This window comes from Hyperolius riggenbachi, chromosome 6, assembly GCF_040937935.1.
Source record: "Hyperolius riggenbachi isolate aHypRig1 chromosome 6, aHypRig1.pri, whole genome shotgun sequence".
In the NCBI taxonomy this organism is placed as follows: Eukaryota; Metazoa; Chordata; class Amphibia; order Anura; family Hyperoliidae; genus Hyperolius; species Hyperolius riggenbachi.
The window spans coordinates 20,521,294-20,545,737 of record NC_090651.1 but is presented as its reverse complement, the minus strand read 5'-3'; the positions used below and the strand labels follow the sequence as shown (position 1 = coordinate 20,545,737).

Here is a 24,444-nt window from a genome sequence, read left to right as displayed (position 1 = left end):
TGGCAAGTAACCTCCTCCTGCCCAGACTGATCTCCCATAAGCCCTTGCTACATGGGTCTCAGAGTGCCCAGGCGCTGGAGGAGCTGAGGGAGAGGCGTGTTTAGTTTATAGGGAATTAGGGTATTAAAACACAAAAGTATTTGGTTAGAGGAATGCCCTATAAACTGTATGTAAGGGGCACAATTCTGCAATGAGTAAAACTTTATCTTGGATCCACTTTAAGCTATAAGTCACATTTTTCAAAGATTGATTACGGGAACTACGGGGGAATGAAAAGAGGAACAAACAACCTTTGCCTTGGGGTCAGGTGTGCTTTAAGTAACAGTTGCCCGATATAATCATGTCATCATTTCTGGTATCGGTTCATGAGTGATTACTGTACAGATATTAGAAAGCCATTTATGCTTCGGATGAATACTGATACCCTTTTTACTGAGCTGTGTGTTTTTTTTTCATCAGCGTTGTGACATTGGAGACGCTTCGAGAGGGAGCCTGTCTTCTTACGCTTATATACTCATGGTATTGTACTTCCTGCAGCAGAGGAACCCACCCGTCATACCGGTGCTACAAGAGGTAAGGAGAGAGAGATGACATAGACAGGACTATACTTACAAATGCAGAGTACCGGCCCCCCCTCCCGTTCACTTCCATACATATAATTTAGGGCCTATTTACTCTGGCGTTCTGCAGCGTCTAGGTCAAATGCTTATTTGCAGACATGCAGTAAGGCATATGGCAGCTTTCAGCAGCGATTGCCATTATTCGCCCCCACATGGAAGTAAACAACTCTGGAATCAAGGATTGCCTAAAACAGCTGGATAAATAGGGATCAACACGTGGCATTTGCGCAAACGACTGCACCGCCCATTCATTTAAATAGGTAGCGCTTAAAGAGGAACTCCAGTGAATATAACCTAATGAACAAAAGTGCTTCATTTTTACAATAATTATGTATAAATTATTTAGTCAGTGTTTGCCCATTGTAAAATCTTTCCTCTCCCTGATTTACATTCTTACATTTATCACATGTTGACATTTTTACTGCTGGCAGGCGATGTCAGTGGAAGGAGATGCTGCTTGCTTTTTTGGCAGTTGGAAACAGCTGTTTTTTCCCACAGTGTGATGTCAGCATTATGGTCCTGACATCACACTGTGGGAGGGGTTTCAACACATAATCAGTCATACAGCGACCCCTGATGATCCGTTTGAGAAAAGGTAAAGATTTCTCATGGGAAAGGGGGTATCAGCTACTGATTGGGATGAAGTTCAACCCTTGGTCATGGTTTCTCTTTAAACGATGAGCACTGCGGCCGTTGTCAGCTGCCCAGCAATCGTCCATGTGACCCTTGCGTTTGGCATGCTATTGATGGAATAGGCAGCGCACAGATGCAGGGAAACACTGCATAGTCGTTCGTAGTTGAAACTGGTCCTAATAGTGACGGGTGGAACTGTGGACAATATGACTCACTGTTGAATTTATAAGCCTAAAGTCCCTGAAATGATATCTCATTACCAATAATCTTATCAATCAAAAGAAACGTGTCATTGGATTTGCTGTCTTCATGGAAAACTGAACTATTCCTTTGTGTCATCTCTAGATATATGACGGGCAGGTTACACCGCAGAGAATGGTGGACGGCTGGAACGCCTTCTTCTTTGATAACACCGAGGAACTGGTGAGTATTTTATCACAAGTCTGTGGATAGTTTTCTAAAGAGACCCGTCTGCTATATTTATCCCTACACTGCAGTCTGTACACCATTGTTAACTCTTCAGCTTACAGTGTCGAAAATCGTATGCATCCGTGCAAAGTTCATTCGCCAATAACTTTATCGCTACTTATCACAATTAATTGATCTATAGCTTGTTTTTTCCGCCACTAATTAGGCTTTCTTTGGTTGGTACATTTTGCTAAGAATTATTTTTTTCTAAATCCATTTTAACAGGAAGATTAAGAAAGAAATGGAAAAAAAAATCATTCTGTCTGTTTTTGGCCATTATAATTTAAAATGAATACATGCTACCGTAATAAAAACTCATGTATTTTATTTGCCCATTTGTCCCGGTTATTACACTGTTTAAATGATGTCCCTATCACAATTTATGGCGCCCATATTTTATTTAGAAATAAAGGTGCATTTTTTCAATTTGCGTCCATCACCATTTACAAACGTATAATTTTAAAAAAATATAATAAGATACTCTCTTGACATGTATATTTAAAAAGTTCAGACCCTTAGGTAACTATTTATGTTGATTTATATATCCGTCCAGATAGACTTAAGTGGTTAATTGTTACATAACTGTAATGTCACTGTGCAACATTGTTTAACGTTGTAATGTCTCCCCATCTTGTGTACTGCGCTGCGTAATATGTTGGAAATGAATTGTAGAATTGCCTTAAAGTGTACCCGAGGCAGATTCGGGGGGGGGGGGCATATGGGAAACGCAGGCATGTTCTCTGCTCTATGCCATGTCTCTGTGCCCCCTCAGCCTTAAGCTCCGTGCTGCGACCCCCCCAAAATTGCAGACATGCAGCTTGTTGGCAGTCTCGAGGGAAAGAGGCACTCCTGCAAAACACCCACTCTGGGCGTCCGCAGTGCCCCTTCCCTCCTCTCATTGGTCCTTTTGCCGCCTATTCCCCGCCTTTCTGAGCTCCGTGCTTCTCGGATGTGTGTGCAGAGCACTGTCTGCAGTGTTCTGACCCCTGAAAACCAATGTAAGCCATTACAGGATTCGGGGGGGGGGGGGGGGGGGGGGGAGTTAGGGAGAGGCGGTAGTGGACTCTTCCTTATCTGACTTGTCCCCCGGATCAGATAGCATGTTTTTTATTACTAAATTATGCCATGTCAGGTTCTCTTTAAGGCAAGGTGTGTGGATTCACGTAATCGTCTCTTCTTACAGAGAATTCGGTTTCCATCTATGGGAAAGAACAAGGAATCGGTGGGAGAGCTCTTGCTGGGCTTTCTGCGATTTTATACGGAGGAGTTCGACTTTAAAGAATATGTCATTAGCATCAGACAGAAGAAGTTACTGACCACGTTCGAGAAGCAGTGGACTTCTAAGTGTATAGCAATTGAAGGTGCGTATGTGTGCTGCAGCTGCGTTACTGTCAGTGAGCTCGATATTGAAATATAAACATGAATGTTTAAAGTCCTGGAATAGGAGAGTCACCTGTGCGCTTTTCTCTGAATCTTGCAGATCCTTTTGACCTCAATCACAACCTGGGAGCCGGAGTCTCTAGGAAAAGTAAGTATGATCTGCCCTTTGTGACTTTCTGATGTCATGTTGCATTGCTGCTATTGTTCTTTTTTTTTTTTTTAACAATAACTTTATTAGTGTTTATTGACTTAAAATAAAAACACACGTAGGCTTACAGATCTTAAAATAAAGTTTCTTTTCGCTGGGCGGTGTCCAGGGGCGTAACTAGAAATCACTGGGCCCCCCTGCGAATATTTGGATGGGGCCCCCCCCATAGGTGCCAAATAATCGTAATGGGGCAGCGTTTCACTGTAAATTAATTGTAAAGTGGGCAGCATTTTACCAGACAATCGTAATGTGGGCCAGAAAATCGTAATGTGGGCAGAGTTCACCAGAAAATCGTAATGTGGGCAGAGTTCACCAGAAAATCGTAATGTGGGCACCAGTCACCAGAAAATCGTAACGTGAGCAGCAGTCACCAGAAAATTGTAACGTGGACAGCATTCACCAGACAATCATAATGTGGGCAGCGTTCACCAGAATATCGTAATGTGGGACAGAAAATCGTAATGTGGGCAGAGTTCACCAGAAAATCGTAATGTGGGCAGCGTTCACCAGAAAATTGTAACATGGACAGCATTCACCAGACAATCGTAACATGGGCAGTGTTCACCAGAAAATCGTAATGTGGGCCAGAAAATCGTAATGTGGGCAGCGTTCACCAGAAAATCGTAACGTGGACAGCATTCACCAGAAAATCGTAACGTGGACAGCATTCACCAGACAATCGTAACGTGGGCAGTGTTCACCAGAAAATCGTAATGTGGGCCAGAAAATCGTAATGTGGGCAGAGTTCACCAGAAAATCCTAATGTGGGCAGCGGTCAGTCACCATAATATCATAATGTGGGCAGCACACACCAGAAAATCCTTATGTGGGCAGCAGTCACCAGAAAATCGCAATGTGGGCAGCAGTCACCAGAAAATCGCAATGTGGGCAGCAGTCACCAGAAAATCGCAATGTGGGCAGCAGTCACCAGAAAATCGCAATGTGGGCAGCAGTCACCAGAAAATCGTAATGTGGGCAGCAGTCACCAGAAAATCGTAATGTGGGCAGCAGACACCAGAAAATCGTAATGTGGGCAGCAGACACCTGAAAATCGCAATGTGGGCAGCAGACACCTGAAAATCGCAATGTGGGCAGCAGACACCTGAAAATCGCAATGTGGGCAGCAGACACCAGAAAATCATAATGTGGGCAGCAGACACCTGAAAATCGTAATGTGGGCAGCAGGCACCTGAAAATCGTAATGTGGGCAGCAGACACCAGAAAATCATAATATGGGCAGCAGACACCTGAAAATCGTAATGTGGGCAGCATAGACCAGAAAATCGCAATGAGGGCAGCAGTGACCAGAAAATCGTAATGTGGGCAGCAGTGACCAGAAAATCGTAATGTGGGCAGCAGACACCTGAAAATCGTAATGTGGGCAGCAGGCACCTGAAAATCGTAATGTGGGCAGCAGACACCAGAAAATCATAATATGGGCAGCAGACACCTGAAAATCGTAATGTGGGCAGCAGACACCTGAAAATCGCAATGTGGGCAGCAGTGACCAGAAAATCGCAATGAGGGCAGCAGTGACCAGAAAATCGTAATGTGGGCAGCAGACACCTGAAAATCGTAATGTGGGCAGCAGACACCAGAAAATCGCAATGTGGGCAGCAGACACCAGAAAATCGCAATGTGGGCAGCAGTGACCAGAAAATCGTAATGTGGGCAGCAGACACCAGAAAATCCTAATGTGGGCAGCAGTCACCAGAAAATCGCAATGTGGGCAGCAGTGACCAGAAAATCGTAATGTGGGCAGCAGACACCTGAAAATCGTAATGTGGGCAGCAGACACCTGAAAATCGTAATGTGGGCAGCAGTCACCAGAAAATCGTAATGTGGGCAGCAGACACCTGAAAATCGTAATGTGGGCAGCAGACACCTGAAAATCGTAATGTGGGCAGCAGACACCTGAAAATCGTTATGTGGGCAGCAGACACCAGAAAATCATAATGTAGGCAGCAGACACCTGAAAATCGTAATGTGGGCAGCAGACACCTGAAAATCGTAATGTGGGCAGCAGACACCAGAAAATCATAATGTGTGCAGCAGTGACCAGAAAATCGTAATGTGTGCAGCAGACACCAGAAAATCACAATGTAGGCAGCAGACACTAGAAAAAAAAATGCACCTGTGAAAAAAAAAACAATTCACTTACCTGACAGAAGTCTTCTCCTCTCCCGGCATCTGGCTCGCAGCTCCCCGAGTCCTCCTGCAGCACATCTCCCGCGCTGACAGGCAGAGTGCAGGGCTACGGCAAGATGGCTGCCGAAGCCCTGTACTAGAGACACAAATAGTCTCCAGTGTAGGGCTTCTTCGGTGGCCATCTTGCCGTAGCCCTGCTCTGCCTGCCGGAGACTATGCAGGCTGCTGGAGCAGGGCTGCGGGGAATGAACTGGCGCAGCCGTCTATTAGACGCTGCGGCCAGTTGAGCACCTTGCTGGGGGGTCCAGAGCAGCGCTCCCCCCACGCACAGTGAGCGGGCCCCAGAGCAGCCCCGGGCCCCCCTGCGGCTGAGGGGGTCGCATCCCCGGTAGGTACGCCGGTGGCGGTGTCCATCAGAACTTAAGCCATAAGGTAAATTAAGAAATCGGCGCTTAGACAGCAATACAGGCACCTTCAAGAGACGGCGCCCAAATTACTTTAAAAACAGCGTAATTCTGAATGACGTCTTTCCCCTTAGTCCATGTTGGCCTCAGGGGGAATAGTAATTAACGCCACCGGGACTTTTGCAGGAGCAGGGTGAACCGTTTTTTGGCTTCACCCTGCGTCCAAATTTCCCAGGCCGTTTTTGCGTGTATGCGGCTGGAAAAAGCCCCTGGTAAGTGAAACTTAAAGGGGCACTACAGCAAAAAAACTGTACAATTTAAAATATGTGCAGACATATACAAATAAGAAGTACATTTTTTTCCAGAGTAAAATGAGCCATAAATTACTTTTCTCCTATGTTTCTGTCACTTACAGTAAGTAGTAGAAATCTGACAGATGTGACAGGTTTTGGACTAGTCCATCTCTTTATAGGGGATTCTCAGGGATATATTTATTTTCAAAAGCACTTAGTGAATGGCAGTTGCTCTGTCCAACTGCCACAAAACTGTGTAGGGAGCAGGGAAGCTGGCCAGCATCATTGTTTAAATCCTTTTTCGGGAATATCTTTATATGAATAAAAGCTTTGCTGAGAATCCCCTCTGAAGAGATGGACTATTTCAAAACCTGTCACTTCTGTTAGATTTCTACTGCCTACTGTGACAACAACATAGGAGGAAAGTAATTTATGGCTCATTTTGTACTTCTTATGTGTATATGTTTGCACATATTTTAAATTTTACAGTTTTTCGCTGTAGTGCCCCTTTAACTTCTTTCTCTCGTCTCACGTAGTCTTTAAGAAGAGTATTAGCAACTTTTATTCAAGCTTTTATATTACCATAGAATTTAGTTTGGTAGCTTGAAGACAAACCACCTCTGACCACAGTCTTGTACACTCTACTAGTGTATATAACAGAGGTAAAATCATGGCTCATTTGGGGAAGGGGGGTTTCACATAGTTTTTGCAATGGATTTAGTGGCGAAGCCAGTAGAATAAAAAACTAGCACATTACAAAGTAACAGCCGTTTCTTCACTGCACATTGCTGAAAACACGGCCACATTCACACAGGTGGAAGCGAGGCTTTATAGTACGCCATAGGAAATTAAACTATGATATATGAATTACTCTATTGTTAAAGGATACCCGAGGTGACATGTGACATGATGAGATAGACATGGGTATGTACAGTGCCTAGCACACTAATAACTATGCTGTGTTCCTTTTTTTCTTTCTCTGCCTGAAAGAGTTAAATATCAGGTATGTAAGTGGCTGACTCAGTCCTGACTCAGACAGGAAGTGATTACACTGTGACCCTCACTGATAACAAATTCCAACTATAAAACACTTTCCTAGCAGAAAATGGCTTCTGACAGCAGGCAAGCGATAAAAAGGGTCAATAGTTCATAGATTTTTTAGCTCTGGCATACTTCGTTGAATGTGTCATTGAGCAAAAAATATAAAACAGTAAAAACTTAAAAGGTAGATTGAAACAATAAAACTGTGGAATATCTTAAAAAGTCATTTTTAGGAAAAGGAGGAAGATACAATCGTTTATTTCATTAGGTTATTTTCGCCTCAGGTGTCCTTTAAAGAAAGTAATAACCGTTGCTGTTTCTTTCTCTCAGTGACGAATTTTATCATGAAGGCGTTCATTAATGGAAGGAAGCTTTTCGGGACCCCGTTCTACCCGCCACTTATGCATGAAGCGGTAAGCTTAGGTCTTATAGTGATCACGTCAGCTGATTATTCTCTTTATTAGTTTTATTGTGTCAAGATACTCCTAAGTAGAGTTATAAAAAAGCAAAAAAGTGCTATGGCATTATATTGGGTGACTTAGTTATACAGACAGCACAGTGTCTAGCTTCTTCCACATATCTGTCTGGGCTCCGTAGCAAAAGAAATATGCAAAGTATCTTGAGTGAAAAGAGTAGTTCTTAAAGTGTGTATTAGCAGTTATTAACGCCTGGTCTAAGACACGCCCCCTTGAATGCTTGTAGAGCCAGGCACTATGTGATGATGTAATCATGTCAACCCTCCCCTACATGCTACAGATCATTCCTACTGCATCTCACTAAACTCACACTTGCAAGTGCAGCTGAGATAGTAGCGATTGATTTGAGTTTTCCCTAAGGGCCCATTCACACTTAAAAATAGCAAAACCGTTTTGCGTGGGTGTTTTTACCGCGATTAGCGCAATTAGAGTTTGGTTGTCTCCATTATTTACTTGATATTTTTTATCCACAGGAGTACTTCTTCGATTCCAAGGTGCTGACAGATGGGGAGCTGGCTCCGAACGACCGATGTTGCCGCGTGTGTGGGAAGATCGGCCATTACATGAAAGATTGTCCCAAACGCAGGAGGTATGAGCAACCTTCTGTAGTGTGGCAGCCTCAGACAGTGTAAGTACAGAGTCAGGGCCCGCCCTGGGCTTCCGATAAACACCATTCTTTATGCCTGCCGGTCTGTGCAGGCCGGTGAGATTGTAGGCCATGCACGTGTTTGCACTTTCTCTTCGATAACGTGGACCTGAACTCTTGCATGGGACCGAAGGAAAACCAAGAAATCCATCCTGTATCTATTCAGAGTTTAGCCTAATTCTCCTTTATCTGTGACTAATCACAACTGTTATTTGACCTCTCAGCTGTGTCAGCTGGCTGTCTCGGCTGAGCAGCTAATTTGTAAACACAGGATGTTGATATGTCTGCTTCCATGAAAACAGGAAGAAGACACACTTCAGCTTTATTGCAGGATTTGCATCAGCTTTAAAGTGAATGGGAACCGCATTTAAAAAAATGAGACAGATACTTACCCAAGGAGAGGGAAGGCTCTGGGTCCTGTAGAGCCTTCCGGCTCCTCTCCTGGTCCCCTCGATCCAGTGCTGGCTCGCCCGGTAGCAGTATTTGTCTAATTTAGTGAAATACTGCTTTACCCGGCCGAAGGAGGCTTCAGACGTCTTCAGAGAGCCCGAGTGCTCCTGAAGAAGGGCGGCCCTGTACTGCACCTGCACAAGCACGCTCTCTTGCACGCTGACGCCTGTGCAGTATGGAGCCACACATCTTCGGGAGGACACGGCTCCCGAAGACTTCCAAATACCCTTTTGGCGGAGGATTGAAACGGGGGGGAGCCAGCACAGGATAGAGAGCACCGAGAGAGGAGACGGAAGGCTCTATACGACCCAGAGCCTTCCCTCTCCTTAGGTAAGTATTTGCTTCATTTTTTTTCAAAACGCGGTTCCCATTCACTTTAAGACAAATAAATGTTTTTAGAGTAGAGAGGAAGTTCTGAGTTCAGGTTCGCTTTAAAGTAGTTCTGGATGGGATTTTTTAACTGAAAAGTTCAGTTCCAAAGGAAATATTTAATTTACACTAATAAACACATTGGCTTTCAAAGTCTGCCACATTCAGTTATGGGTTTAAGTTGGGCTGTAAGAACTCAAACAGGAGTGTGAAAACTGATGCTTGGAGGTGTGGTTTCCTTGTCTTGCTGCTTCTAGCAGTCATGGCAATGTAATCACAAATGGTTGCTGACTGGACACCTGTATGGGAGTATTCTCACAGATACAGCTCAATGCTTTCCAGATTTACGAGCTGAAGCAACAAAAAAAAGTTAATTACCTTAGCTGAATGTCAAACCTCAGGGCAGACGATCAGTGCCTCCCTTGCCATTTTTAGACTCTCTGTTATTTTAATCCAGCTATTATTAGTGGCCCTGACCCGTGCCAGGGTCGCGTTAGCTCATGACGATTAGAATCGCCACTTTAAAACTCCTCTGCCTGCGCAGTACTGCAGCTGCGCAGGATTACAGCGCTGGGAGAGCACATCGTCGCTCGGTATACTGTTATACGTCATGTGGGCGTCACCACATGACAGCCCACATGACTGACTGCACTTCGAGCTGGCCGCGCCCCCTCAGCACAGAATACCAGCGCTGAGCGAGGGAGGACGTTACCTAGCTACAGGGTTTGTTTGCTGTTGATTTGCAGAGTACGTTATTTTATTCAAATCTGCAGTAAACAAATCCTGTAGCTAGGTAACGTCCTCCCTTGCTCAGCGCTGGTATTCTGTGCTGAGGGGGTGCGGCCAGCTCGAAGTGCAGTCAGTCATGTGGGCTGTCATGTGGTGACGCCCACATGACGTATAACAGTATACCGAGCGACGATGTGCGCTTCCAGCGCTGTAATCCTGCGCAGCCGCAGTACTGCGCAGGCAGAGGAGTTTTAAAGTGGCGATTCTAATCATCATGAGCTAACGCGACCCTGGCCCGGGTCGGGGCCGCTAATGATAGCTGGATTAACATAACAGAAGGTCTGAAAATAGCAGGGGAGGCACTGATCGTCTGCCCTGAGGTCTGACATTCAGCTAAGGTAATTAACTTTTTTTTGTTGCTTCAGCTCGTAAGTCCTTTAAAGAGGCCCTGTAGTGACAAATAGCAGAATGCAGTCAATTATTCAGGATCCACACTTTTACGGTAATTATCCTAGATTCAGCATCAGAAACGTTTCCTATATCTATATATTAATGTACATTGGTATGTAGCACCGCCCTCCCTTTGATGTCTGTTTAGCTATGCGGAATTCTCCTCCCAGAGCATTCTGGGTGACCAGGTATTATCTCTACTGGCTTCGGAATTCTCAGTAAACAAACATTCCATAGTGCTGCACCTGACAGCAGTAAAGATTTCCGGGAGAGGAAAGATTTTACAACGGGCAAACACTGACTAAACAATTTATAAAGTAATAATGTGAAAAATGAGCAAATTTTACTCATGTTATTTTCCGTACAGTCCTGCTTTATAACTAGCGCAGCGGGCAGGATTTTATGACGGGATACGCAGTCTCGTATCTCTGAGCATTTATTTTGGGTGCATAAATTTGGCTACTAAAGGATACCATCCCACATGATTTGTCTTTGTTGTGATTGGCTGCTGCCGTACCTTCCACAAGATACGGGCTGGAATGCAGAGTCCGGGACTAACTCTCCTTATCCTCTCTGCAGGGTGAAGAAGAAAGAGAATGAGAAGGACGATGACAAGGACATAAAAGACGACGACAGAGAGCTGAGGGACAAGAGGTGCTTTAACTGCGGTAATATGGGACATGTACGCAGGGAGTGTCCTGAAAACAACCCTGCCCACCAGAAGAACAGCATCCTGGGTAAGTAACTGACAATGATCCGACATGCCGTTAGCAACCTAAAGTGAAATTAAACTTCCAAAATAGAGAATTGTACCCAGAAAACTAATCCTAAATAAAACTTTCCTGGGTCTTCTAAAAAGGGTACCGGAAGTGAGAGGGATATGGCCATATTTTTTTTTTAAACACCTTTTGCCTGGCTGTCCTGCTGATCTCTTTGGCTGCAGTAGTGTCTGAATCACACACTTGAAAAAGGCAAATGACTAATCCAGTCAGACTTCAGTCAGAAACATCTGATCTGTTGCATGCTTGTTCAGGAGATCAGATGGCTACGGCTAAATGTATGTCAGAGGGCCAGCAGGACAGCCAGGTAATCCTCATTGTTTAATAGGAAATAAATATGGCAGTCTTCGCATCCCTCTTACTTGGTTCTCTTTCATTTTGGGGGTTTAAGGGTTGAAAGTTTGAGCCGTGCTACTAATAAATTCTTGTAAATAGTAGAGGAAAATAATTTTTTTAACTTTGCAACGTAATTGTGAGGGTAGCGAAACGTCAGATTTGGGTGCAAATACTTAACAAATGGAACTGATATGAAGAGCTGTGAAACATGATTCCTTGACATCGACCATAAAAAGAAATACTGCGTTGGGTTTTATGAAAACGCCAAAGCCTATTATTGATTATTATTTTTTTTCTTTTTAGCTTCTCAGATCCTCAATTTGATCGTCCCCCAACAAGTGATCACCCCGTTACAGCAGGTGGAGCGTGTCCCCCGCACCCGGCAGGCTTCAGAGTCGGTGAGTATCGCACTATTAGGGGTGTGGGAAAAAAGACACATCTGCGAGGGACTTAAAGGAATTCTATCAAACGTTTACTATTTCTGTAAGCACTATAAATCTATTTGCCAACAACAGTAAGAATGAGCACAACATATATTTTTGCTGTGCAGCGTCTTTGTCTTTATCTAACCTACTGTCGGCATCCCCTGAGGAAACTGACAGTGATGAGGAATTGGGGCAGTTCATTATGCAAGAGGGGGATCCTCTTGCTTGAGTACAGCTGTGGTTTATTCTACTTTGATCCCCCCCCCCCCAGCAGAGCGAGTTATGCAGCGCATGAGCCGGCTCATAAAGTTACTGTGAGGACTAGGACTGTTATCATAATAAATATCCTCTTCAGAGCAATGACGATCCCTCCTCCAGCTCATATGTTTGCCGTTGTGTAGCAACAACTAATCACGCAGCTCAGCACAGAGTCTCCTTCAGACTAGCGAGAGAGGTCTCTTCACAGTAACTTTATGAGCCGGCTCATGAGCTGCATAACTCGCTCTGCTGTGGGGGGAGCATCAGAGTAGAATAAACCACAGCTGTACTCAGCAAGAGGATCCCCCTCTTGCATAATGAACTGCCCCAATTCCCCGTCGCCGTCCGTTTGCTCAGGGGACACCGACAGTAGGTTAGATAAAGACAAAGACGCTGCACAGCAAAAATATATGCTACATTCATTCTTACTGTTGTTGGCAAATTGATTTATAGTGCTTACAGAAATAGAAAACGTTTGATAGAATTCCTTTAAAGAGACTCAAAAGCTAAGATATAACTTATCATGAAATAACCTAACTCAGTAAAATATATAGATTTGTGATAAAAATAATATCTAATTCTTACCACATGTTACTGCAATCAATCAATTCATTCATAAGCCACTCCCCCCTGTCAATTTTGCCCCTGGCGATTTTTCTTCTTTTGCCTGGCCAGCTCGCACAGCATTGTGGGATTGCTGACATCACTGGCAATCCCACTTACAGAGCCCGACCCACGAATGGCTCAATTTGCAAAATCTCGAGAGATGATGCATGGTAAACTTCTGCATCATCTCAGAGTGAGAGACTAGGAACACGGGCTGAAGCAGCTGCACAGCGGGGAGTGACAGGCTTAATTACACGGGGAAAAGGCAGAGAGAGGCTGGTGGCTGCACAGCGGGGAAAGAGATGATTTAGGGCTCTTTTCCACTATGAAATGCGATTGCGATCGCGATTCCGATTGCGATCCCAATCGCGTTTCAATTTCCACCATGCGATTGCGATTGAGCTACTATATTCATTATAGTCCAGCTCAATCGCATACAAAACGCAGCAGGACGACGATTGCGATTTGACCAAAATCGCATCGCAATCGGATCGCACTAATGGAAATTGCTGCTGCAGTTTCCATTAGTTTCATGTACCTTGCGATTTGCGATCAGAAGCAAATCGCAGGCTAGTGGAAAAAGGCCCTTAGAGACGTCTGCAGGAGGTTATCTAAGATGTCATCAGTCCTTCCTATCTGCACGGGATTTCCCAGACATAGTTACACAAAGGGGAGGGCAGAAGACTGGAGGGGAGGACAAATGCTGGAGGGGAGGCACAAAGCTGAGGGTGTACTGTCCCTGGCTTCAGCATGAGAAGCAAGATGGCGGTGCTACAGCAGATCTAAATGTGAGTCTATTCTATGCACTGCAATATACCAGATGTAAACTTTTTATGTTTATCTAACTGTACACAGTGCATAGATTGCATATATGTATTGCTGTTCAAACTTTTTTTCGCTTTAGGTAGTCTTTAAAGAGAGTCTAAAGTCTAAAAAAATACCTCTTTTTACTGGGCAGTCCTCTTCGGCAATAAGGCCAGAGCTGAAATGCCGCATTCCTGCAGCAGAATGATCATTTAAAACCCCTGAAATCAGCGGGGCAAAATTTTGGGCTCCTTCCGGGTAGAGGCAGAGCTTTGTGCAGTAGCTCTGCCTCTACTCACGTCAATCTCCGCCTCCTCCCGCCCCTCTCACTATTCCTTCACTGAGAGGGGCGGGGAGAGGTGGAGATCAGCGGAGTTTGACTGGACTGGAGGCAGAGCTACAGCCCAAAGCTCTGCCTCCCCGGGCAGCAAAATCCACGACCTGGAAAGTCGTGGAATTTTGCCCCTGGGATTTGGGGAGGGTATAAATTCCTCGTTCTGCCGCGGGGATGCAGCGTTTCAGCTATGACCTTATTGCTAAAGAGGATTTTAGGCTTCATACTCCTCTTTAAAGGAGGACGAAACTCAGAACTTCCTCTCTACTCTGAAACATTAGCCACAGCATCATAACCTTTGGAGGGGGAAAATAATCTTCATTACAATTAATGGAAATCCTAAAAGACCTGAAGTTTCACTTGGTTTCCCTCCTGCAGGGAGCACTGAAAAGGGTTAAGCCTAAGGCTAGAAGCACACTGTGCAGAAATGCATGCAGTGTTACAGGAGTGCTCTTAGCCTCTGATTACCTTTGAGCAGAGAGCGGCAGCACAGCTCACAGTTTCGATTCACAGTTACTGATAAGAGCTGTTCTGAGTCGAGATCTTTCAGCATCTCACTAAAGGTAGCCATACACTGGTCGATTTGCCATCAGATCCCTCTCTAATCGAATCTGATCAGAGAGGGATCGTATGACTGCCTTTACTGCAAACAGATTGTGAATCGATTTCAGCATGAAACCGATCACAATCTGTGAAGCTGCTGCCGCCCCCTTCCCCCGCATACATTACCTGATCCGGCCAGTGCAACTCCCCCGGTCTCCGCTGTCTTCTCCGCGCTGGTCTCCGGGGTCTGGCTGGCTTCACTGAATTTCCTGCCGGGGAAAGTTTAAACAGTAGAGGGCGCTCCACTGCTTAAACTTCGTGCCCGGACAGGAAGTTCAGTGAAGCTGCAGCCCTGGAGCCCGCAGCGGAGAAGACAGCGGAGACCAGGGGAGTCGCGCCGGCCGGAGCAGGTAATGTATTGCGTCGGTCGTTGGGCATTTGAACGCCGCTATCAACGCACTCCCGACCCGCCGGCGATCGAGCAAAATCTTCTGCACGGACGGATCGATGGGACACGACGGGAATGATTGATTTGGGACGGAAATTGATCGTTCTGTCAGCGTTTGCGCAACGATTTCACAGCAGATTCGATCACAGTGCTGGTGTATATCGGCGGGAAAATCGTTAGGTGTATGGGCCCCTTAACAATCACAACTCAGGAGAAAGCTCACTCACTCCGGCAAAGGATACGCCGAGGACCACCCCCCCCTCATCTGACTTCTACTAACACAGCATAAGCTGACCTACTTTTTAGCAAAAAGTATTTCAGAACCTGAAGTATGACTTTGTTGGGCTCAATCAAAATAGTTATTTTTGCTAGATCGTTAAAGTGAACCTGAAGTGAAAAAATATCGTATGATTTAATGAATTGTATGTGTAGTATGGATAATGAATAGAACATTAGTAGCAAAGATATTTGTATTTTTAGTTGTATAGGTGTTGTTGTTTTGTGGTTTGTTTTTATAACAATGCATCATTCTGTCAGATTTGCAGTTTACAAACCACACCCTGTATTTTAAGCTATAAAACAGAGCAGAGCTAATGACCCTTTGACCTCCCCTGCAGTAAAACCTTTTCTCTAGCGGTCTCTCACTGTTTCTTGGATGTTAAAGTGCTTCAGACAACTAGACTGTATCTTAACTCTTCCTGTACTGGAAACAATATAAGACTCATGTCTCTGCTGCTAATGTTCTATTTCTAAACTACTACACATACAATTTATTATATCATACGTTTATTTTCGCTTCAGGTTTGCTTTTCCTGTACAGTGGCTAGAAAGCGGTTTCTTGTGAAGTGGAGCTAGCAGCTTGCACTACTGACAACTGTCATTGTTCTGTGCAGTTAGTCTGCCGTGGCAGTGCGCCTGTTAGATTTACCATGGATGAATAAGAGGGTATCACTGCCATACATAAGTTGTAGCTTTTGATTTTATTCCTGGCCTCTCGTTCAGCTTGAATGTAGGGTAGAGTTCTTTAAGTGACCTCTAGAATAACTTTGTTTTAATGTCGTTCTCTCTCTTCTTTTGTGCAGTCGGAATCCCATCGCTCGTCCTACTCTCCGCAGCCTCAGCCGTTTGGGCAGAACTCCATGAGCCAATCGCAGTCCCAGCAGTCAAAGCTGCAGCAGCAAGTGCCGACGGCAGGAAACGCCCATCAGGTTCCACGGCCTGTGTATAACTTTCCCCACTCTCCTCCTACTCACTATTCCCCACTGCCGCTCCTCCCACTACCCGCTCAGCTCCCCATGCACAACAACGGCTGGCCCATCCACGGCCAGGTCATCCGCCCCTCTGGGAATCCCTCTCGCACCGGTGGTGTCACCTACCCGAAACGACCCGGCAGCAGTAACAGCCCCAATCAGGGTGCAGTCAATTTAAACGATCCCAGCATCATATTCGCACAGCCTGCCAGACCTATGGGTGCTCCCACTTTAAATCACGACGGATATTGGCAAAAACCTCAAACGCCTCCTTCACTGATGACGAATGGGAATCTTAGCGGGACAGGTAAATCACTATTCGCTGTATGACAAGGAAGAGAGCGAGAGAGTGTGTGTCTGTGTAATGCGTAGAATAGCTATTTTTTGTAAATGAGATTCATATGCAACATACAATAGTTTCCAAAAACCTGCCATGGATGGAACATATCACTAAAAAATAATGAATACAGACATCAGTATAGCAAATAATAAAACAATAATCCAAATAGGATACAAAAAGTTTATTAGGGACTTATTCCTCAATAAAACTGTTAAAACTGTGTATGGAGGAAAGGCGATTTCAGCAACTCTTTAGATAGGGGTTCTTTGCTGTAATATGTAGAATATCTCAGAAGAGGAAGTAGTGGCAAATTCCATATTGCGGTGTAGATGTATTCTGTACTTTAAAAGGCCTCCCCAGTTATAATTACTATTACACTTTATTAAGGTAGCGTGGCCGGAAGAGGTTGAACTTAAAGGACTTCTGTCGCGAAAATCTTAAAATTTAAAATACATGTTAACCTATACAAATAAGAAGTACGTTTCTTCCGGAGTTAAATGAGCCATAAATTACTTTTCTCCTATGTTGCTGTCACTTACAGTAAGTAGTAGAAATCTGACATTACCGACAGATTTTGGACTAGCCCATCTGCTCATAGGGGGTTCTTAGGGTTTTCTTTATTATTAAAAGCACTTAGTGAATGGCAGTTGCTCCGTCCAACTGCCAAAAAAGTGTGCAGTGAGCAGGGAGGCTGGCTAGCATCTTTGGATAAATCCTTTTCAGGGAATGTCTTTATAAAGAATAAAGGCCATGCTGAGAATCTCCCATGAAGAGATGGACTAACCCAAAACCTGTCGGTTCTGTCAGATTTCTACTACCTACTGTAAGGCCTGGTGCACACCAAAAACCGCTAGCAGATCCGCAAAATGCTAGCAGATTTTGAAACGCTTTTTCTTCTTTTTCTGTAGCGTTTCAGCTAGCATTTTGCGGTTTTGTGTAGCGGTTTTGGTGTAGTAGATTTCATGTATTGTTACAGTAAAGCTGTTACTGAACAGCTTCTGTAACAAAAACGCCTGCAAAACCGCTCTGAACTGCCGTTTTTCAGAGCGGTTTGCATTTTTCCTATACTTAACATTGAGGCAGAAACGCATCCACAATCCAAAATCTGCAGCAGCCCGGGAGTATGCGTTTCAGCAAAACGCCTCCCGCTCTGGTGTGCACCACCCCATTGAGATACATTGACCAAGCGGATCCGCAGCCGCAAGCGGCTGCAGAAACGCTGAAAAAGCCGCTCGGTGTGCTCCAGCCCTAAGTGACAGCAGCATAGGAGAAAAGTAATGTATGGCTCATTTTACTGTGGAAGAAATGTACTTCTTATTTGTATGTGTTTTCAATTTTAAGATTTTCGCGACAGTTACTTTTTAATTGTGTCTTTTTTTTTTTTTTTTTTTCAACCTAGAAAACACAGGAAGTGTCAGTCTCTGCCGATCCCCCGCCTCCTCCATAGCTCCGGTCCCCACCCGCGTCCCTTCCCTCCAATCAGCGGGGAGGGAAGGGACACAGGCGGGGACCGGAGCTATGGAGGAGGCGGGGGATCGGCAGAGACTGACACTTACAGAAGTAAACAGCCGGCTGCGACACGCTGTGTGTCGACAGCGCGTCTGGGTGATTTATGGGGGCATAGCAGAGCGCAGGGGGGGGGGTTAGGGAGGGATCGGTATAGCAACAGAGGCTGGGCAGTATATGCAGACCCAGCCTCTGTGTGCTGTTAGCATTCTTAGAACCCACCTGGGGTTCTCTTTAAATCCCTCTAACGTGGACACAGGCTGCAGTAAAAGCAGACAAGGATTCTAATCTGAATTAAAAGGCTTTTGAGTTATAGGGAATCTAAATTTCTACTTTGCAGCAAAATGCGCACTGCACCCTTGTGGTGTTTATTGAAAGCATGTGGTGTTGTGGTATTAGCACATTATTCTTGTTTGTGAAGATACGATGTTATTGAATAGTTTGTGTACTTTGTTGGTTACACCGGTTGTGTGTTGTCTCTCCAGATCCAGGATATCAGGGGAACTTTGGGAAGACAATGCGGCCATTTCAGCGCGGTAATCGCTTCCCGGTGATCCCGAGAACCTGGTCCTTCGGATTCCCACAGCAATTCCTGCAGCAGAACCCCGCAAGCTTCCACTCTAAGGCGTACTATCCATCAGGTAAACCTACCGCCAAGCAGCTAGCATTCTCAGAGTGCCATCAATACAGACCGCTGTGGCAAAGTCTTAGGTGGCGTTCACACTGTACTGGATGAAAAACGGAAAATAATTGTCAGAAACACCTGATCTGCTGCATGCTTGTTCGGGGTCTATGGCTAAAAGTATTAGAGGCAGAGGATTAGCAGGACTGCCAGGCAACTGCTTAAAAGGAAATAAATATGTCAGCCTCCATGTGTCTCTCACCTCAGGTTCCCTTTAAGGCCATGCATTACTCCATGTATGGCCAGATTGGCCATTTGATAGATCCCTCTCTGATCGAATCTGATCAGAGAGGGATCTATTACCTGCCCACTGATTTCAGCATAAAATCTGTTGAAAATCGTCCTGCTGCCGCTCCCCCAACTCTATTTGTGTCCCCCATGTGCAGCGATAAAAGCTCACCTGTCCGCTGCCACGAATCCTGGCCTCCGGCGTCAAAGCGGGCATCTGTACCACGTGTCACAAGGTGCATTTAGTGACTTTGCCACATACATCAGGTGGCACGTGGTACAGACGCTCGCGGTGATGCCAGAAGAGGCCAGGATTCGTGGTGACAGACACCCACCCAGCTGGTGTCCCCCAAGTGTGTATGTGTTTCCCCCATGCCTATGTGCAGTATTCAGGCTTACCTAGCCTGAATACTGCACACAGGCATGGGGGGAGACACATATACACTTGGGGGACACCAGCTGGGGGGGGTGTCTGTTGGTTTTCTCGATATTGAACACAGTTACCGCTGCGCATCCAATTGAGCCGTTGCACCTGAGATTTTCCAGCATTCTCGCTTGATACTTTTGCCCGATTTCCGCCAGAAATTGAAAGATTGTATGGGCATGTTGCGGCACCCATTTTCTTCCAATTCGAAAAATTTAGCTAATCGGAAAGTCGCTTGGCACGCAATATCGAGTAGTGTGTGGGCACCATTACATTTTCAAGATGGTTCTCTGCTTCCTTCTGTACCTGATTTCGCCCCCAAACCCCAACCCCCCCCATCCCATAACTATGTATTTATTCATGTGCTTGAATTGTTGGATGTTCCCACTATGCCATGCATGTACTATATACTTACCATTGTTTGTTGCAATCCGTACAGCGTCGCAGAAGAACGTCCAAAACCAGCCCTCTGTGCAGCGCGCAGTGTCCTCACAGCGCACGCCTGCACTCAGTGGAAAGGCGGGGACACAAAGAGGGCCGCAACGGGAACGATAAAATGGTGAGCGTCGGGGAAACGGGAAGGGGCGCACGGTATGGCGGCTGTTTACGCCGCCTTACTGTTAGGTAAAAATGTATTTTTATTAACTTCTGATTTTAAAGGAAACCAGAGATTAATGCTTTGGCACAAAATAAACATATCCCCCGATAGAGTTTATAAAATAAATACTATACCTGGTATTTTCGCCACTCTGGAGTGCCGTTTTCTGTGTTTTTTTTTTTTTTTTTTACTAAAACTCCATGTAAAACACAGTTTCTTCAGAAAAGCATATTATTTAGTGGGCTGTGTGCAAAATGAAATCACCATTTCTAAAAACCTTTTATGACGAACAAATACAGGATCTTCTCAAAAAATTAGCATATTGTGATAAAGTTCATTATTTTTTGTAATGTACTGATAAACATTAGACTTTCATATATTTTAGATTCAAATACCCACAACTGAAGTAGTTCAAGCCTTTTATTGTTTTAATATTGATGATTTTGGCATACAGCTCATGAAAACCTAAATTTCCTATCTCAAAAAATTAGCATATTTCATCCGACCAATAAAAGATAAGTGTTTTTAAAACAAAAAAAGTCAACCTTCAAATAATTATGTTCAGTTATGCACTCAATACTTGGTCGGGAAGCCTTTTGCAGAAATGACTGCTTCAATGTGGCGTGGCATGGAGGCAATCACCCTGTGGCACTGCTCAGGTGTTATGGAGGCCCAGGATGCTTCGATAGCAGCCTTAAACTCATCCAGAGTGTTGGGTCTTGCGTCTCTGAACTTTCTCTTCACAATATCTCACAGATTCTCTATGGGGTTCAGGTCAGGAGAGTTGGCAGGCCAATTGAGCACAGTAATACCATGGTCAGTAAACCATTTACCAGTGGTTTTGGCACTGTGAGCAGGTACCAGGTCATGTTGAAAAATGAAATAATCATCTCCATAAAGCTTTTCAGCAGATGGAAGCATGAACCCATTTTTGAACCAGAAACAGCGTCAGAAGCGCCTGACCTGGGCTACAGAGAAGCAGCACTGGACTGTTGCTCAGTGGTCCAAAGTACTTTCTTCGGATGAAAGCAACTTTTGCATGTCATTCGTAAATCAAGGTGCCAGAGTCTGGAGGAAGACTGGGGAGAGGGAAATGCCAAAATGCCTGAAGTCCAGTGTCAAGTACCCACAGTCAGTGATGGTCTGGGGTGCCATGTCAGCTGCTGGTGTTGGTCCACTGTGTTTTATCAAGGGCAGGGTCAATGCAGCTAGCTATCAGGAGATTTTGGAGCACTTCATGCTTCCATCTGCTGAAAAGCTTTGTGGAGATAAAGATTTCATTTTTCAGCATGACCTGGCACTTGCTCACAGTGCCAAAACCACTGGTAAATGGTTTACTGACCATGGTATTACTGTGCTCAATTGGCCTGCCAACTCTCCTGACCTGAACCCCATGGAGAATCTGTGAGATATTGTGAAGAGAAAGTTGAGAGACGCAAGACCCAACACTCTGGATGAGCTTAAGGCCGCTATCGAAGCATCCTGGGCCTCCATAACACCTGAGCAGTGCCACAGGCTGATTGCCTCCATGCCACGCCGCATTGAAGCAGTCATTTCTGCAAAAGGATTCCCAACCAAGTATTGAGTGCATAACTGAACATAATTATTTGAAGGTTGACTTTTTTTGTTTTAAAAACACTTTTCTTTTATTGGTCGGATAAAATATGCTAATTTTTGAGATAGGAAATTTAGGTTTTCATGAGCTGTGTGCCAAAATCATCAGTATTAAAACAAATAAAAGGCTTGAACTACTTCAGTTGTGTGTAATGCATCTAAAATATAGGAAAGTCTAATGTTTATCAGTACATTACAGAAAATAATGAACTTTATCACAATATGCTAATTTTTTGAGAAGATCCTGTATAGATAAATATATATATCAATATACCCTTACATTAGCAGCTCCTTCCATCTCATCACAGCTCTCTGTGATGCTGTGAGTATATAAAACAGGACAGCAGAGCCAGAAGGGGGCAGGCTTGGGCTTGAAAAGACACCAGAGAAGACAGACTCAGCTATAATAATTCCTGAGCAAAGCCAGACTGAATGCTCAGTCTGGGATTTTATCAGGGCTGGTAACAAGCAGGCTGAGCAGTGAAGGATGAAACAGAGCAGGGTAGGTGTTTTCTGTAATGTTCCCACTGATATATATGGTAAATTCATGAGGGTGCTTCGTCTCTGGTACACTTTAAAACCTAAAACTAAAACAAATTGAATTCCAATGCCAAAATGTTTTCTTGTCATCTCGGAATTAAATAACCTCAGCAGTTAAGGAATTTAGCAAGGTTGAACCGGCGACGCGTCCTTCCATCACTAGGGGGAAAGCGCATCGGACGAAAGACCCTGACAGCTTTTTATTTTTATTTTCCAGCTCCCTCGCTGATACAGAACGGACCGCAGTTCCCGGTGTTGTCACAGGGACACCCGAACCGAAATCCCAGCTTCGTGCAGCAGAAGAAATGACGGCAAGAGGCGGCAGCGAACCTTTTCCCGGCCACAGATATCAAGCTATGGATTTTAACTAAAATGTATCCTTTCCTTACGTAGGCCTGAACTTCGCCCAGGCCTGACGGGGAGAGCGGACTTTTAACCTGTATAGTTTGTACATATGATAGTGATAGCTTTACTGGAATCATTCCTTTGAGTGATGCTTATTTCTTTTATTTCATTCCCCCATTTTGTGGGGAGATCTCGTGTTTTATGGTGGGAAAAATCTTAAAAAGAAAAAAAAGAGAGCTTTTTTTGTTTTGTTTTTTTTTCTTCTCTCGTCAATGAACTTCTAAGTTCTTTATTTTACTCTGTTCATAAACTGGCTGCTTCGAGCTCTCTATAAATGTATATATATTTAGATACAAAGAAGGATTTAAGAAAAAAAATAAAAAAGAATGTAATTTTGTACAAGTCTTTTATTATTTTAGGTCTAATGCGGGTGCCAAAAATTTTTTAAATCTAAAGTTCTGTCTTATTTTTGGTACCAACAACAAAAAAAGGCCGTTTTATCCAATTCTCTGTCCCATGACGTCTAAAGAACTTTTTTTTTTAATGATTATTATTATTATGGAAAAAAAATCTGAGCTGGAAATTTTAATTATTTCATAATTTTGGTTTTTTCATTTTGTAATAAAATTGAGAATACCATTGAACTTGTGAATGTTTGTGGTTGTGTTTTATTGGATAGACGCATTGAGCTCATGTTCAGTTACTGGGAATCTGTAAAGAAGGATAAATCAAATGGTGCCCATACATGGTACAATTTTCCTGTTTATTCTACCAAAACGATCAAATTAAATGAAAGTTTAAAAGAATATTTTTTTCGAACAAGAAAAAAGAATCGATTATCACGTTTTTCAATAAAAATTTGATCGGACATGTTGGAAAAATCTTTATATTTAATCTAACAGACTAATTAAACAAAAAATGTAAAAAAAAAATGTACCATAATGGGCACCTTAACCTATTTTGGTTCCTGGACGTAGTTTCTACGTCCAGAAACCATGCGCGCTCCCGCGACCGATCGTGCTTTTTCTGGCTGTCTTCTTCCCGATGCGTCACTCTAAGCGCGTGCTACGCTTAGAGTGACGTCATGTAAACAAACTCATGGCTGCCATCTTGTGGCCAAAAAGTAATACTACACCTGAAAAAAAAAATTAACACACATTTACATTATAAATCTATTGTTTACCTCCCACCCTCCCAAAACTACCCAAATAAAATGTTTACTATATAAAAAAAAAAAACAACATTACAATAAAAAAAACAAAACATGTAAATATTTACCTAAGGGTCTAAACTTTTTAAATATCAATGTAAAGATGAAATATTTCTATATTTTTTTTTATTTTAAACTTGTAAATAGTGATAGATGCAAAATGGAAAAAATGCACCTTTATTTCCAAATAAAATATTGTCGCCATACATTGTGATAGGGACATAATTTTAACGGTGTAACAACCGGGACATATGGGCAAATACAATACGTGAGTTTTAATTATGGAGGCATGTATTATTTTAAAACTAGAATGGCTGAAAACTGAGAAATAATGGATTTTTTCCGTTTTTCCTTATTCTTCCTGTTAAAATGCATTTATAGTAAAGTGGCTCTTAGCAAAATGTACCCCCCAAAGAAAGCCTAATTGGTGGCGGAAAAAAAAAGATATAGATCAGTGCATTGTGATAAGTAGTGATAAAGTTATAGGCTAATGAATGGGAGGTGAACATTTCTCACGTGAAAACGACGGAACGTGAATGGGTTAAAGAGAAACTCTGACCAAGAATTGAACTTTATCCCATTCAGTAGCTGATACCCCCTTTTACATGAGAAATCTAGTCCTTTTCACAAACAGGCCATCAGGAGGTGCTGTATGGCTGATATTGTGGTGAAACCCCACCCACAAGAAATTCTGAGTACATACTCTTGGCAGTTTCTTGTCTGTGAACCCTGTTGCATTGTGGGAAATAGCTGTATACAGCTCTTTCCAACTGCCAAAACAGCAAGCAGCAGCTACATCACCTGCCAACAGTAAAAATGTCACTATGTAATAAATGTCAGAATATGAATCAGGGATTTA

General features: G+C 43.8%; 1 protein-coding gene across 3 annotated transcripts in view; it reads left to right on the top strand.

Annotated features, from left to right (window-relative positions):
* Nucleotides 1-23,019, top strand: part of TUT4 (terminal uridylyl transferase 4) — a 108,447-nt gene extending 85,428 nt beyond the window's left edge. For 2 of the 3 annotated variants that reach the window (XM_068238976.1, XM_068238979.1), the window contains 11 exons: nucleotides 460-573; nucleotides 1,599-1,676; nucleotides 2,905-3,082; nucleotides 3,202-3,249; nucleotides 7,526-7,608; nucleotides 8,145-8,299; nucleotides 10,895-11,052; nucleotides 11,734-11,828; nucleotides 15,931-16,405; nucleotides 18,430-18,585; nucleotides 22,248-23,019. In XM_068238976.1, the coding sequence (XP_068095077.1) occupies nucleotides 460-573; nucleotides 1,599-1,676; nucleotides 2,905-3,082; nucleotides 3,202-3,249; nucleotides 7,526-7,608; nucleotides 8,145-8,299; nucleotides 10,895-11,052; nucleotides 11,734-11,828; nucleotides 15,931-16,405; nucleotides 18,430-18,585; nucleotides 22,248-22,339 (1,632 nt within the window). In that variant the 3' untranslated portion in view covers nucleotides 22,340-23,019. The remainder of the gene's footprint in view (nucleotides 1-459; nucleotides 574-1,598; nucleotides 1,677-2,904; nucleotides 3,083-3,201; nucleotides 3,250-7,525; nucleotides 7,609-8,144; nucleotides 8,300-10,894; nucleotides 11,053-11,733; nucleotides 11,829-15,930; nucleotides 16,406-18,429; nucleotides 18,586-22,247) is intronic. The other variant, XM_068238977.1, reaches the window with a different exon arrangement.
* Nucleotides 23,020-24,444: the final 1,425 nt, after the last annotated feature.